This window comes from Rattus norvegicus, chromosome 3 (assembly GCF_021556685.1).
Source record: "Rattus norvegicus strain SHRSP/BbbUtx chromosome 3, alternate assembly SHRSP_T2T, whole genome shotgun sequence".
Classification (NCBI taxonomy): Eukaryota; Metazoa; Chordata; class Mammalia; order Rodentia; family Muridae; genus Rattus; species Rattus norvegicus.
In genome coordinates, this window is record NC_141536.1 from 15423448 (window position 1) to 15440059 (window position 16612).

Sequence of the window (16612 nt, forward strand, 5' to 3'; positions counted from 1 at the left end):
GTCATCTTTAAGCAAAGACATGAAGAAGAAAGGAAGGTGAGCACAAAGAAACAGGGGAGAGGTGGAGATCAAGGTCTTTAGTGTACCCGAGAGCCTGAGGGACAGCCAGGGGGCCAAAGTGGCTGCAGGACATGACTAAGCAGGGAAGAGACCAGAGATGAAATCCAGGAGGGAACAGAAGCTGAGCTAGGGAGGGTCCCAAGAGTCCTCGCCTTTCTCTTTAAGGTGAGAAGCTGCTGGAAGTCTTGTGTTAAAGAGCAACTCCAGACTCCACCAGGATTTTATAAAGGATCCTCTGGCTGTCAGGGAGCAGGGACAGGGTTGTGGGTTAGGGGGCAGCCACAATAATCCAGGTACACAGTAAAGGCAGGGAGTATAGGTGACAATGGGGAGTGGCTGAGGACAGCAGGGGCATTGGGGAGCCAGAAGCTATGGCTGCCACATCTCTGGTGCATTAGAGGCATTAAAGATGGAGAGGAAGCTGAGGAGCTGAGGATTCCTTAAGGGCTGCAGCCTGAGTGACTAGAACAGTCGCTATTTGCTAATGTGGGGAAAAAATCGGCGTGGGTGGGGTGGGGGTGAGGGAAGAGCAGACTGGGAGGGAGGTGTGAGGAGGAAGAAGACCTCCCACACAGACCCCTGCAGAGTGGGCAGAGGGCAGAGACTGAAGGGGAGAAGCTGTCTGTGAGTGTGGGCAACTCTCTGGAGGTCTTTGCCAAGAGAGAGGAGCACTGTCCACTACTGAGAAGGGAGATGAGCTCCAGGGAGACAGCGGTAGTCCTATAGGAAACCCAGACTGGGAAGACTGCTGGAGCGGTGCCCTTCAGGGGCCTGGAGGAAGGACAGCACACACCCTAGCATCCCTCTTGGCCTATCTAGCTCCTACTCATCCCTCAAGAGTCAGTACAAAGTTCACTTTCTCAGGGAAGTGTTCCTGGCCCCTCTACTGGGTCAGGGCCCTTTCACAACCTTTCACAAACATGACTTTATGTCTGAGAAGCATATGGGCAAGGGATATATTGTCCCAGAAACAAGTCAGAAACACATGCCTAACTTGGCGATGATCAGGACCCTGAAGGCACTGGCTGTTACAAGAGTTTGGGTTTAGAAGAGGTCAGATTATTTCTGTTTGGAGCTCTGTAGCCCAGCTAAAACAGCGACACAGACTTCTTCTGACACTGTCCACTTCTAAGTGAGCACATCCCATTCTGTGTTCCTTTAACTTCAAAGCCTTCTCAATGCTACATTCTAGAGACATAAGGTTGAGAGAGACCCTGCATCTGCCCTTACAGAACTTAGATCCAGAAGGGCTGAGATCAGAGAATTAATGGGCAGAACATAGGGAAAGCTCAGGGGTATGAGAGTGTAAAACACAGAAATGTGAAGGTCAGAGGGTCCCAGGACAGGACAGAAGGACTGGACACTACCCCAAGCCCCACCATGCCCAGTGTGAAATTCCTGGGCTCTGGGCATGGCAGATCCCTTTTCTTCTCTACCTCTGCAGGGCCCCATCTATCGATATTTCCACAACAACCGTTCTGACTCCAGGAGAGTGGAACACAGCTCCCCACATGTATATGGGGAATGTCCTACCTTGCACAAGCCACTGGCACATGGGGCTGTCACTGACCTTATTTCTCCACTCTCAGGCTTTCAGAGACCTCATTCATAAAGACCAAGGAGCACACTGCAAGGACCATGAGGCCACTGTGTATGACCTACTGGTGGCTTGGACTGCTGGCCACCGTGGGAGCTGCTACAGGCCCAGAGGCTGATGTTGAGGGCGCAGAGGATGGTTCGCAGAGAGAGTACATTTACCTCAACAGGTACAAGAGGGCAGGTGAGTCCCCAGACAAGTGCACCTACACTTTCATTGTGCCCCAGCAGCGGGTCACAGGTGCCATTTGTGTCAACTCCAAAGAGCCCGAGGTGCACCTGGAGAACCGTGTGCACAAGCAGGAGCTGGAGCTGCTCAACAATGAGCTGCTTAAGCAGAAGCGGCAGATCGAGACGCTGCAGCAGCTGGTAGAGGTAGATGGCGGCATCGTGAGCGAGGTGAAGCTGCTGCGCAAGGAGAGCCGCAACATGAACTCTCGGGTCACACAGCTGTACATGCAGCTTCTACACGAGATCATTCGCAAGCGAGACAATGCGCTGGAGCTTTCCCAGCTGGAGAACAGGATCCTGAACCAGACAGCTGACATGCTGCAGCTGGCGAGCAAGTACAAGGACCTGGAGCACAAGTTCCAGCACCTGGCTATGCTGGCACACAACCAATCAGAGGTCATTGCCCAGCTTGAAGAGCACTGCCAACGTGTACCTGCAGCCAGGCCTGTGCCCCAGCCACCCCCAGCCACGCCACCTCGGGTCTACCAGCCACCAACCTACAACCGCATCATCAACCAGATCTCCACTAATGAGATCCAGAGTGACCAGAATCTGAAGGTGCTGCCACCCTCCCTGCCCACCATGCCTGCCCTTACCAGTCTCCCATCTTCCACTGATAAGCCATCAGGTAAGTCCTTTGGAGAGCCCAGTTCACATGGGCCTCTGAGCCCCTTAGCCTGGGGGGTACAAGTGGGCATGTGAGTCCCAAGACAGTTGCATAATCCTCTAGCAATCTCCTGGGATGGCTGCTGAAGTTGGGTCGATGGGAGCGAGGGACTGCACTGCTTCAATAAGGTGGTAGAAAGTAGAACCCGAAGGCTAGAAGCTTCGGGGGTCAGCTCTGGTCTCTAAGAGGAAAGAACCCAGTCCTGGATATTCTGAGGTTTGCACTTACCCTGTCTTAGTGGCTAGATGTCTAGCCACTAAGTGCCTGTGTTAGCCCAGAGCTATCTGGAAATGTCATGTGATAAGCACCAGGCCAGTGGAAGTGTGCTATTAAGTTCAAAGTTAATGCTTCGCAAAGACTAGGGGACCAGAGGGAAGTTTCCTTTGGTTAGTTGCTGCCTAGTTTTCAAAAAGGCTTCCATACACCCTCAGCACACGTCGTGAGATTCTTGGGACACTGTTATGAAAGAATGGGGTCCTTGGGAGCATGCTCTGGGAAGTGTAACCAAGTCCTGCTCTGGGGTTTTCATGAGGGTCCCTTGACTAGGCCTGCAGCTCCTTGGGGACAGGATGACTGACCTGTTCATGGGCTGAAGATGCTCAGGTGGAGCTGGGCCTCTCTTCAGACACATGGAAACAGAATTACAGCGTCAAAGGAGCACATCATGAAAACAATGTGCTATGATGTCACCAGGGGGTTGCCAACACTGCCTGTGCCCTGCACTGACTTGGTGAAAACTGTGGTCCCTGGTCTCCAGGATCCCCAGTGTGGGGAGGTAGCAGGCGTGAAGACTCTGGCAAACCTTCAGTGGAGGGGAGCAGGCTGGAAGGTTCCTCTCTGGGGCCCAGTTCCTGAGCTAGACGGTGTTATTTTCCGCATGTACTAACTGAATTCATCTCTGAAAAAGCTAGCCTAAGACTGTGCATGGGGTACTAACCTCTTTGTTGGCAGGGAATGTTTTTACTGGAAAGATCCTTTATAACTATTTCACACTTAAAAAATCAACCAGTACTGAGCTGAACCTGTGTGTCTGAGGGTGGAGAGCGGGCAGATCAAGGACTGACAGGCCAGTGGGGACTGGAGGAGCTAGGTGTGTAACACAGCATCTGCCACAGCACCTCAGAAGGACTTGGACTGGTGTGGGTGGAGAGCAGGTGTGGGGAGAGGACCAATCTTGTTTCTTCTATTGGCAAGCTTTCGGCAGGAGGCAAGTCACCCTATCCCTATGTTCCGCATCTAAGCCTATGGGCAGGCTTTCCTTCAGTCTGTTCCCAGCTGACAGTTCTAGGATATGAAATACTGCAGAATGTGTGCATGGCACTGGGCCCATGGTAAACTGAGCCTCCTTTGATCACGGTCTTGCATCTTAACCAAGGGGACTGGAGTGGACAGTTTGTCTTCAGCTCTGTGTCCAGGGCCTGATGAGTGTGCCATCTGCACCCACACCTGGTTTACAGCAGAGGTCAAAGGCAGGGTGGAGTGCGTTCTGTGTTCTGACAGAATTCCTAGAGTGGACACTGCCCTTGGGCACCACATGAAGGCTCAGATGTGCTTACAGCCAGGCTGGGTCAGTCAGTCAGACCTCCTTTCAACACAGGATCTCTAGTTTCTAACTCAACCATCTCAGGACATTCCTGAGCTGGAACAAAACTGGGATAAACACCTGGATCTGCCATGGCCATCCCTCCTTCTTATATTTGCTAAGGAGAAAGCTACTTAAATCAGCTGAAGTGCAGCTCAATGTTTGCCCAGCATACACGAAGCACTGAGTTCAATCCCTGGTAATGCGCCAAACCAGGTATGCTGCCATGTGTCTGTAATCTTAGAACTCAAGAGGAGGCAGGAGGATCAGAAGTTCAAAGTCATCCTTGAACTTCTCTATATATGGAGAGTGCACAATAGTTGTTCGTTTTGGTTTTTAAACCCTTCTGAGCCTTAACTTTCTTCATGTGAGGAGACGGGAACAGAGTTACAGCTTCGTAGGAAGATGTCATGAAAACACAATGTGCTATGATGTCACCAGGGGGTTGTCAGTATTGTCTGCGCCCTCCACTGATTTGGTGAAAACTGGTCTCCAGGAAGCCAGTGTGGGGAGTTGGCAGGTGTGTGAAGGTATCTGGAATCTGTCCTGCCTCCAATCACATCTATTCCTCAAATTCCACATAGCAGGTCTGACAAGATTTCTCTGGAAGGACCCAAATTTCTGGAACACTGAGAATTTATGAAGCTAGCATAGCAAAATACCAAGAGTACAGTGAGCGTTGTCTGGCCGCGGTCAGAACACTGCAGAAAGGCAGATGAAGGACTGTGCCATCACTGAAGTAGCATGACCAAGTCCTGCTGGACAGCATGAATGGCTCAGAGATGAACTTCTGTCTTGCACCTTGAAGGCTTTGTAATTTTACCAGGTGAACCAGGGAGTAGGGACACCAAGTTACTAGTTGGTCCCTGATGGCAGAGGGCCCTGCTCCTAGCCTCTCAAATGGCTCTGGCACAGTTGTTTATAACCCAGAGCAGGCTGTGGCATCTGCAGTCTGCGTACCCAAGGCAGCCCCCCTCAGTGTCCATGCTCACTCACTGAGCATGAGAGATAACCTGTGTGTACTCAATGTCTCTCTTTCTGCGTCCACCTCACCAGAGTGTCCAAACAGGGCAGGCAGAGCAGAGAGGAGGATGGCAATGCAAAGACCCTACCTTTCCTGGGTTTGGACTGATCTGGAAGGAAAAATATGGTCTCCAGTACTGAGCCTTGGTCCAACCAATGGGCACAGAGTGCTTATCAGCCCTCTTCCAGCTCAGGCAGGTCTGTTCCTAAAAGACAAAACCCCTCTGTGTTCTCCAAACAGAGCCTTGGCTTGCTGCCACCACACAGCCAGAAACACCTTTACAATCCAACACCTTGCACTCAGCCACACAGCCTCTGGTTTCTCTCTAGGAAGTTCAGAGTCATCAGCCTTTTGTCCCATTGTTGTAGCTGCTCAGGAATCAACACGCCTTCTCCACAAGGTAAAGGCAGCCAAAGCCCCTTAACTGAAGCAGATCGTGACAGGCTGGCCCCGGGGCCAGGAGGTACCTGCTAACAGCTAGAATGAGGGATCCAGGTAGGTCCTAGCCTAGCTCCCTGGCTTCATACCTAGGTCCCACCTCATTCAAGGATGGTCAGACTAGAAGTATTTTGGTTTGAATGGTGCTTACATTGTTGCCTGAGCCAGTGGCCATCCCATGGCCCTCTGCTGTTGGAGGTGCTCACAGGAGCACAGCCCTCTGCTGTTGGAGTGCAGCATCAGAGGCCCTTCTCTAGGGAGCACAGGAAAGGGCAGATGAACTCTGAACTCACCCCAGGCAGCCGCCACTACATGCCAGTCTCTGGTCATAAGACCCACTGTGGAGATGGCTAGGAAGCACAGTACTGCCAGCCACCAGTACTACAGCACAGCTTCCCTAGAAAGATGTCTTTAAAAACCAACAGGCAGCCAGAAGGTGATGGTGCATTCCTTTAATGCCAGCACTTGGGAGGCAGAAGCAGGCAGATTCTGTAAGGCCAGCCTGGTCTATAGAGCGAGTTCCAGAACAGCCAGGGCTACACAGAGAAACCCTGTCTCGAAAAATAACCCCCTAAAACAGAAAACAAAAAACTCGCCTACAACAACAACAAAAACTCCAACAGGCTCAGGCACATCTAGGTATTGCCTCTTCTGCTCAGTGAGTTTCTCCAGAGATAAAGGAAGAGCCCCGATGTCAGAAGACAGAATTGCTAAGGTACCTTGGTCCGCAGCGTGCACCTCCCTTGGTGCAGAGCAGACATGGGTCACTGCACTTGTAATTCCCAGGATCCTCAGGTTCAAAGTTACTCAGCCACAATTACATAGCCCACAATCCAGGGAACACTTTGGGCAGTGTGTGGAAAACCTGCTCTAGGAATATGTGACAGCACTGACCACTACGGGTCTGGCTTCTGTCAGCTTCATGTGTGTATATGTGGGGGTTTGCAGGGACCTTACAGTGTTACACAGACACAGCAGCTACTGCTATGCCAGGCAGAACAAGCCACTCCTCAGTCCTCAAAAACCAGGATGTTTACTCGATGGCCAGGCAATGGGTCTTTGGGAAGCTTCTAGTAGATCTAGCTGTTAGCTCCTGTCAGGTTTGGGCCCATCCTTGGGGCTATATGTTAGCCTTTTCACAGACAGCTGGGCCTAAGGTCACCTTCTCCTTACATGTTATGACCCCCTTCTCAAGGGCCATACTGCTTCAGGGACAACACAATGTGCTAAGAAGCCTCTCACCCTGGGCCTCTGGAGCTGTGGCCAGGAGACGCTGATCAACAGTACTTCCTAGGTAGACTTCCCCATGGCTTTCTGTCACTTGTCCTGAGATGGGAACCATGAATAGCAGACCATGGCTGCCCAGAACAACAGCGTGTCTTAGAACTGACTCAGTTTACATCACAGCACAGAAAAGCTCCCGGTCCCAAGGTGACAGAGCTGGGATGTCATGCTTCAGGCGAGGGGTGACTGGCCAGCCCTGATTTTGACTTCGCTTTTGGGGCTGCGGAGACTGAGTGAAAGCCACCCGGTCTCCTGCCTCTAGACTGTGTCCTCTCCCCTGTATTGTACTTTCTTTTTCTTCAGATATTTTCTTAAATGAGTTAAGATTTCCAAAATTCATTATGGCAGACATTTCAGAGGACATTCCTTTGCAGCTTCTGCCTAAACAAGAACCACCGAGGGGCAGTTCCAGGCCAGCTTCCTTGCACCCCACCCCAGAGGTCTGCTGAACTCATCACAAAGGGCCTTTGAGTGTGACTGTGGCTATCCCTCCACCCCTCAGGCCACGGTCCAAGGATGACAGTGGCTGAAGGCCCCTGCTATTTGTAGGAGATAAACTATCAACTTTGTAACTGTTAGAAGTTGGGCATCTGGCATCTCAGGGCCTTGAAATCCCAACAGTTTGGCATTTGGCAAGCCAGAAGTAATCGAGAAAATCCTGGAGATTGGGCATCTGTGGCCAGCTTGCTAGCTACATAAATGGATCAGTGTGGTAAATTTACAGTCACGGCGGGCCGCCAAACTCATTTTTGAAAAGAGAAAGCAGAACTGAGCTAGCAAGTACGGCCCTGCTGGGTGCCTAGCCATCATGCCCACTGAGCCTGAAGGCCAAGGCCTATGACCAAGGTAATGACAGACACTTGTTAAGGAGGGCTACAGGACCTGTTCACCGAACACTGGAGAGGGTGCCTTCCTGATGGCCTAGCAGCTTCAGTCTCCCTGGGTGACTGGATTGAGAGTGCCTTGACAATACCTGGATCTCAGAGGAGATGGAGTTGCTAAACCCAATCACGTACGTCATCCTTGTTTCCTTTTAGGTCATCCCTGCCCTCTTTAGACACAAAATTTTAAAATTCTGTATACATAGAATAAACTGATAGGAAAATCAAATATTATTTTAAATGACAAAGACAGTAATTAAAATTTTTTCCTTTTATGTTGAGACTGAGGGACCTATATGATTTTCTTAAGAATAGTTTCTAAAAGACCGGCAAAGGCAGCACTACTCTGACACACAGGGCCTCCATTGCACATGGTCTGCTCCAAACATCCCCATAGAAAAGATTTCACTTTTAAGATTTGGTTTGGATCCAGATGACTGTCGGCCATTGAGGTCTCTGTTTTTCGGGCTCTCACACTGAAAGTGATATAGCTCACTACATTCCCGTGAAGAGGAGACAGGTGGTGGCAGGTGACCAGGGACTCACTGCCTGACTCCCACAGGAGCCCATTGCCATCAACTGGGGGACAGATCTCAAACAACCCTGACTGTGTGATAACAAGACAATGGAATGAGGAGCCTGATGCCAGAGGCAGCTCTTAGCAAGAGTCCCAGACTTCTGAGCCTAGGCTGCCTTCGTCACAAAGGCTCTGAGAGGAAATGGCATAGGGGCAGATGTCTGGTTACCTGGTGACTGGCTCTCTGAGACTGGCTGCAGGTGCTCATGCTGTACTCCAACAGAAATACATACAAAGGCTTTTAGGAAGCCTAGGTAGGATAAAGAAGTCTTTTGGGGCTGGGAAAGGCTTTCTAGAGGAGACCAGGCTCTGCAGGGCTGAGGCCCTGCAAATCGGCTCTCAGCCATGGTCAGCAACTATCAGGAAACCATAAAGACCAGGCTCTGTGCTGGGTAAGTGTCCTGTTTCAGACAGAGAAAAAGGCCAAAATGCCACAAATTACATACCAAGTGGCTTGCGGTCCAGTCCCATGGTAAAATGGCAGAACAGAGGATAAAGAGAACCTTGTGAGCATGTGAGAGATAAAAGGTGACAGGAAAGGCCAACATAAGTTCTTTAAGAAGAGCCAATGAAGAGGCCCCCTTCCTCGGAAAGTGTCCATAGGCTGGCTGACCACAGGACCACCAGCCACTTGTTCAGCATTTGTGGATTGAGAGTCCCGGGTCTGATCAATTCTTCCGTGGTGTGTCTGCACTCAACTGTGAGCCCTTCATCCAGTGCCTACCTCACCCAGGCAGCCATGGAAGCTACCAACAGCAACACGGGGAAGGCAGGCTCAACCCAGACCCCTGGAGCACAGAAAGCTGCTCACTTCTACCCAGTAAGGCTTCTAGGACTCTGCTAGCTTAAACATTGTTCTCTTTCTCTCTCTTTTTCCCCTATGGTGTTGGTGGTTGAACCCAGGGCCAGAGAATGACAAGCAAGAGTTCTGTCACTGAGCTCTACCTCCAGCCCCACCCCTTTCCTAAGCTGTTGAAAACTCCCATCTCTCTTACCATTTGCCTGCTGGAAACCCGAGTGGGCACATACTTCCCAGCCTGCAACTAACACTGAACATTTCAGTAGAGCAGTATTATTTATTTTGAGGTCAAACAGGCAGGCTGGGGCCCCTGCAAGCCCTTCATGGGCCCTAAGAGCTCTTGGGAGGCCTGGAGCTGCATCAGATACACTCAAGTACGCTCACCTCACACAGCCAATATAATTTTTACTGTAACAATTTTGAAAGGGGCTGAATAATTCTGCTTTTGAAATTATTTGGCCAGCAGTAACTCAATTAATTTATGGTTGGCTCTGATTTCTCAGCAAACATCAGGCATGCTCGGGAATTCTTGGGAAGTGAGAAAAATCTAACCTACAAATTGTTTCCCAAAGTAATAACATCTTTTATGGAGGTGAAAGTTACCAATCAGTGAATCCAACGGACGGTTGATACACTTTGTAGAAATTTAATCATAGGTTGATAAATTTTTATTTTGTAGTTTTCTTTTCACACCTGCGAACCAGTGAGATTTCTTTATGTCTCAAACATTTTAGTGGACCCCTTCAAGCTCTCTGCCCGAGGCCCTCATGCTGAGGACAGAGTAAGTTCATGTGCACCCTCACTGCACAGAAGAGACAATGCAGACATGCAAACGCTTGGCGGCCTGCAGATCAGCCCTGCAGTTAGACCACTGCTTGTGCTCTTCGTCACAGAAAGGTAGCCATTGACAAGGACAACAATTCTGTCAAACTTCTTGAAAAATGAGACCCAAAGAATTATCAAAGTTGTTCCTCATGTCCTTGACAGGGTCTGACTTCAGGCCTGCCTGTTCAGGACACCCAGGGACCTGCCACTGGCCAGGGTGGCTCTCATACCTACAAAGTACATTTGCCCTGGCATTAAATGGGTACATTTGAGTAGGCCATTCCAGATCCAACTTACTATCTAGTCATTTCTGTTGGTAATAAGACTCCCCGGACACAAGCCATCGATGAGAACTGAAAAGCACACGGTTCTCACACAAGAGGGGTCTTAGTGTCCAGAGTGCCATGAAGACTAAGGCACTCTCAGGAACACTTCCAAGGACACTACCACAGCTCCCAGGATCCTCCATTCAGGCTAAGGCCACCAGGTCCAGAGGCTCAGAGGCTGAAGAGAGCCTTCACTTGTGGCCAGCTCTGGAAGGCTCTGCTCTTACCTCGTCCTTTGGGTGTGCTGGTAGAGGTGCTGTACTCTGCCTGATCAGGACCACTGCCCCAGCTACAGGGCCTGGGTCAACCCGGCTGGTGCTGGTCATCCTCAGGTTACAGAGAAGACACAGAAGATAATACTGCACTTGAGTCTAGCCTGGCTGCTAGCCTCAACTTGCCTTTACCAGGAAAACGACCAGTGAAATACTCCCTGTTCTTCATGGTGGCTGTGTGCTCTGTACCTGTGATGCCTCCATTGGGAATGCCAGAGGAGAGGTCAGGAAGTAGACCACCACCCCAATCAACCCTACATGACTGCCGAGAAACCAGAGCCAACCATAAAGTAATTGAGTTACTCCAGGTCAAATAATTTCCAAATTCCCAGGGCCGATCCCAGGGTACCAAGGCCCAAGGCCTGCATATCTTATGTCTGAGGTGGCCAGCATCCGTCCCCCATCCTCAGCCTCAATCCTGTGCCTTTCCTGCACTGTTGCCTCTCTCTAGGGATCCACATGGATCTGCTTGCCATGGGAGCCGCACTGCTCCCATGTGGAAGAGTCTGACTGTGGTGTAAACATGGTCTGTATAGAGGTGAGCCTGGGTGCCGCCGAGTTAGTGTTGGCCTGGTGCTCCGGGCAAAGCTACCTCTCAGAAGGGGAGCCAAGGCAAACACCACCGGGCACTCGCTCTGTGCCAGAAGATGCTTCGCCCACTGCACTTTGAACATTCAAGTGTACTCAACAGAAAAGATTCTCATTTTCTACTGCAGTGCAGTTCTGTAGCCTCCACTGATTCTGACTTTTAAAATGTGCCTCGTGGAAAATATTATTAATGAATATAGACACAGACACAGACACACACACACACGCCTGTGTGTACGTGCATGTATTACAATGTATACTTAGTTTTGGAAAAGAGCAAACAGCATGTATATCTCAAGAAAGGGGTTGACCTACTCCAACAAACCAAGCTTGTATCTAAGAGGAGAGAGACGCTATCTAGCCCCTGACCTGAGATCTGCAGGATGGCTAGTGTACTTTCCCTGTGTCACAGCAGTAAAACTGAGGCAGGAACCTGCCGGGAGTCACACTGTGAGTAAGAAAGGCCACCAAGATCTGACCCCAGTGCCTCCGACACAGTGTCAATGATCTTTCTCCAAAACCTGAGTGCTCTGCTTGGCCCTTGTGGCACTGTCCAAGTGTAATGACAACAAATTTGTCACAAGGTATCTACAGTTGCCGTGCTGAACTCTCACTGCACTGGTTATATGTAGCACAGACTGGTCACTGCTCCATCTCTGTTGCATAAAGGCTTCTCATCACAGCAGGGTGTTAGTGGCACATTTTCAATGCAGTCTATAATTTGAACTGATTTCCAGCGTGCAGATCTGTGAAGCTTCTGAGAGAGCCTCAGCTATGTAACAAAGCTGATGGCCTGAGTATTGTACAAACTGCAGGGTGTGTGCAAGGCAGAAAACATGAATGCTTCTACATCATTTCAAACTATTCCACATGTCTAGAAGGCCTTACAGAGGCCAGATTTGCCATATACACACAAAGGAACCTTCAACATCACAGGACACCAAAATAGGCAAAGGACAGAGTAAGTAAATATGTGTTGGGAGTGGGGGTAGGGGAGAAGACAAAACCTGTATTATCAACAAAGACAAACATAAAGGGGTTTAACAACCTGACAGATATACTCATCAGTATGCCAAGACCAGAGCCAGACCCCTGTTCTCAAGGCCACTCTGGCTGGGGAGAAAGAACGGTGCATCACATCAAGCACATTCCAAAGCATATCATTTGAGATCTTAGACCACCCTGCCTTCAAGGGTCATGTAGCCTTGGGGTGTTCCCTAAGGTCTCTGGGTTCTGATTTCCTCATCTGTAAAATGAGACGATTACAACTTCCTACCAGGGGCATGGAAAGACTCAGCAGTGTAAATACCTAGGCAAGGCCTGCCACAGACTGGGGCCACAGCAAAAACCATGCGTGGGCTCCAATGGCAAACTGTTACTCCTGCTTATCCAGACAGGCCTTTCTTAGAGTGAGGTATTCTTGCCTGGGCCTCAAGAATCTACTTACCTTCTGAAGCATATCCAAAATCTGTTTAAGCCTGCATTTTTCTTTCAACAAATTATTTATTGTATATGTGTGTATATATATGTGTGATTATTTGTTTTGTGTATATGTGTTTTTGTACTGTGTATGTGATATTTGTATGTGTTTACACATGTGGGTATGGGTGCATGAGTGTCTCTCTTGTCCATCACTATGGTGGCCAGGCTAGCTGGTCCCCAAACATGAGAGGTCTCCTGTCTCTATCTCCCATCTTGCCGCAGGAGCACTGAGATCATAGGTATATGCCATCACGATGCTTTGCAATGGGGACAGAATTAGGTCCTCATGCTAAACACAACAGGCTCTTTACCTCGAGACATCTCCCAGGCCTTTCTACTAATTATTACTACTAAAAAGATTTTACTACTGAAGACCTCAAATCATTCTAAAATACTTATCTTAAAAAACAAATTTAAAATTAAAAAAAATTTAAAGCCCATTTTCAAGAATGCTAGAGGTGGACTGGAGAGATGGCTCAGAAAGGGCTGGAGAGATGGCTCCGCAGTTAAGAGCACTGACTGCTCTTCCAGAGGTCCTGAGTTCAATTCCCAGCAACCACATGGTGGCTCACAACCATCTGTAAAGAGATCTGATGCCCTCTTCTGGTGTGTGTGAAGACAGCTACAGTGCACTCATGTAAATATAATAAATAAGTCTAAAAAACAATGCCAGAGGCAAAGCTGAGCTGTGGAAGGCAGCACAGGCTGGTAGCTGTGAGACCAACCTGTCACCTCTCCAGTGGCCTCCTAGGCCTAGTTATGTTGTGCCCCCTTCAAGAATAGCCTGTTTCTACACCTCCCACCCACCCCAACCCCCTTTTCCCCAGGAGCTGGGTGGCTGTGCAGGAAGAGGCCTTGCTGCTAGCTTTGGTGGGAGTTATTCTGTAGTCTCCCTTGCTTCTGTCTTCTATCCCAGCACTCTCGATAAGTGCCTCCCTGTCCTGCTGACCAGTGGAAAACTGGGAGGCCTCCCACGCCACCGGCGCTCTGCTCCAGCTGTCAGGGACAGACTCTCATTCTCTGTCTCAGTCCCTGGAGCTTGGGCCAAAAACAACGAAAACCTTTTTCTCCTTTTTGAATGTTCCTCCTGAAGGTCTAGCCTCCCCTTCCCCAGGACAGAAAGTGGGGGGCAAGGAAAAGCAGAAGTGGCATTAAGGAATAAAGGAGGGAAAAGAGGGAAGAAGGGCAGAGAGGGAGGGGGAGGGAGGGAAGGAAGGAAGGGAGGGAGGGAGGGAGGGAGGGAGGGAGGGAGGGAGGGAGGGAGGGAGGGCTTGTGTGCTGTGCATTCTGCACAGGCTGGGTACGTGGGAAACCTGCTTGTTCTGAGTTCAGAGAAAAGGCAGGGGAGTAAGAAGGCCCTAGAGAATGAAGAAGTGCTCTGACTGTCAGCATCCAGCTGAACTTGCACCGAGTCTGACAAAGAAGCAGATGGTTCCTGTTCCTAACAGGTACTTCACACTGCTTGCAGGGCCCAGGAAGGTCCCCAAATCTAAGCTTTAGCCACCACAACAGGCTAGCAGAGCCCAAATGCCAGCCTCTAGGAAGCTGCAAATGGGCCTTTGCAGGAAAAATCTGGTGAACCCACCACCGAGGGCTGCCTCCCATCATAGAGAGAAAGAGGATCACCAGAATCATAGCTAAGAATGCTGGTGAGGCCTGGCCACCAGAGACAGCCTACACCGCCCTGGGTTCTCAGACCCAGGGTAGCCCTTAGGGAATGGAACGCAATGAATAGCTGGCTTTGTTGTTTTTATCTTTGTTTCCTCAGACAGGATCTCATTACCAAGGCTGGCCTAGAATTCACTTTGTAGCAGAGGCCGACCTTGAACTCCCGATCCTCCTGCCACCACCTCCCAAGATGGCAGGTGTGCACCACTACAGTCATGGATTGAATAGTTACAGAACAAACACACAAAGTAGGAAGCAAGTCACCTGTCTAGCACATTTCATCGCAGCCACTCTCAGTCTGAAAGACATTCTGAAAAGCATGCAGCAAAGTATAATGATAATTTTAAACTATAGAGTCTACTAGGTAGGTCTTGTAAAGTTCCAAAAATTTCCTCCAACCACTAAGGAAGACCCTAGCTAGACTAGACCATTGACTCAAGCATGTACCTTCTTGTAATGTGAATAATCTCAAAACATACTACATCATAGAGGAGAGAGAGCCATGGTCAGGGACTGAAAGACACTGCAGCTACAGGCTCCTAGAAGGATTTTGGTGTCACCTGCTAAGGAGAGCCACGGATTAGACTGGCAAAGCACAAAACTGAGCCCAATGACACTGAAGAGTGTGGCCGTCAACAGCAGGCCCACATCAACAGCAGTGCACCCATGGGAATGACTTCTTTAAAAATCACTCACAGAGGGGCTGGAAAGATGGCTCAGCAGTTAAGACATAGCTGTTCTTCCAGAGGTTGTGAGATCAATTCTCAGCAACTACATGGTGGCTCACAACCATCAGTAATGGCATCTGATGCCCTCTTCTGGTGTGTCTGAAGACAGTGACAGTGTACTTATATACATAAAATAAATAATACATCCTTTTTAATAAAAAAAAAAAGCTACTCAAAGAATATCCGCCCAAATGACCTGTAATCTAACAGTTCTGATGAGAAAAGCAATGACTCACCTGCAAACAAGGAAACTCAGGCGAGGAGCCGTGCAGAACTGTTCCCATCCGAGGGAACGACAACATGTGAGGGAGGAAGAGCAGAGGCGGGGTGTGGAGTCCAGGCCTCTTGACTCTTAGCCTGGACTCTCCCTTTTACAGTAGATGACTTCTCAAGCATACAAAATAAAGATCTGCCCTTCAAGATGTGTTCCTTAGCTCTCTGCTGGAGTTTATACCTGTCTAGACTATAGCTACAGTGTAGCCTGGCAGCAGACAGTTGTAACACACACATATTGTGTCTACAGGTCCATGGAGAGATTGTCTACAGGCCCTAGAGGATGGTCACAGCACCAGCTCCATCTACCTGGTGAAGCCGGAGAATACCAACCGCCTTATGCAGGTGTGGTGCGACCAGAGACATGACCCTGGGGGTTGGACTGTCATCCAGAGACGCCTGGATGGCTCTGTCAACTTCTTCAGGAACTGGGAGACCTATAAGGTGAGATTAGTGGGCCTATATGCATTGCCAGCAAGGTGATTAGACAGGACAAGGACAGGACTATTTCTGCAAAGCCACCTGAGTGATAAGACCAGGCCCCTCCTTGTCTGCTGTTCAGGAGAGGATGGAGTAGACAGCAGCTTACTCCCAGCCGGGGCCTCTATAAGGTGGCTCTGCTCTTGAGGTCAGAAGGGGAAGGGGCCAAGGCTCCAGGGCCTGGAAAGCTCCCTAGAAGCCATGTGTAGGGAACTCTGACAGTAAGTGGGCCCTAACAATAAGGTCTATTCTCTGGGCTTTCCAGTGTCCAGGACATTGAGCTTCTCCTTGTAAGTCAAGTACAAGGGATCCACCACACCTCCCACCCAAGAAGGGACAGTAAGGATGACATGAGCAGCTCAGGTCAATGGAAACATACCCTGTGTCAGGTGCTGTAACAGTGGTCTTGTATATGCCTTGAGGGAGGTACTGCTATGAAGTCACCTTACAGGTGAGAAGGGAAAGCATCCTGCACATGGCTTACAGCCACAGCACGGTAAAGCAGCAACTGCAGCTGAGGGCTCCCCTCAGCCCTGATGCCTCTGTGTGGAGTCCATCCTGGCTTGCCCTGGGCACCTGTATATCTCCTGCTTGTCTCTCCTCCAAAGCCTAGCCTTGAGGTCCTCCTTGCACTCCTCCATTCTCTCAAGGAGATGGTACCACACAGCAAGTGCCCATGCATCCTGTGGAGGCTGATAGTATCTAGCTCTGAAAATCACTTAAAAGACCTGGGGCCACTTCTCAGCTGATGCCCCAAAGCACACATCAAATGAATAACAAAATTACTGCGTTTCAAACCTAGAAGGGCCCAGGTGGACGCCATATGCCTAT

General features: G+C 49.7%; 2 protein-coding genes across 37 annotated transcripts in view; one reads left to right on the plus strand and one right to left on the minus strand.

The window, feature by feature from the left end:
- Ralgps1 (Ral GEF with PH domain and SH3 binding motif 1) overlaps positions 1-16612 on the minus strand; it is a 236831-nt gene that overhangs the window by 93921 nt on the left and 126298 nt on the right.
- The window catches only part of Angptl2 (angiopoietin-like 2), a 29841-nt gene that overhangs the window by 10039 nt on the left and 3190 nt on the right, over positions 1-16612 (plus strand). Inside the window, exons 2-3 of the mRNA NM_133569.2 lie at positions 1650-2515; positions 15552-15745. Of these exons, the coding sequence (NP_598253.2) occupies positions 1699-2515; positions 15552-15745 (1011 nt within the window). The 5' untranslated portion in view covers positions 1650-1698. The remainder of the gene's footprint in view (positions 1-1649; positions 2516-15551; positions 15746-16612) is intronic.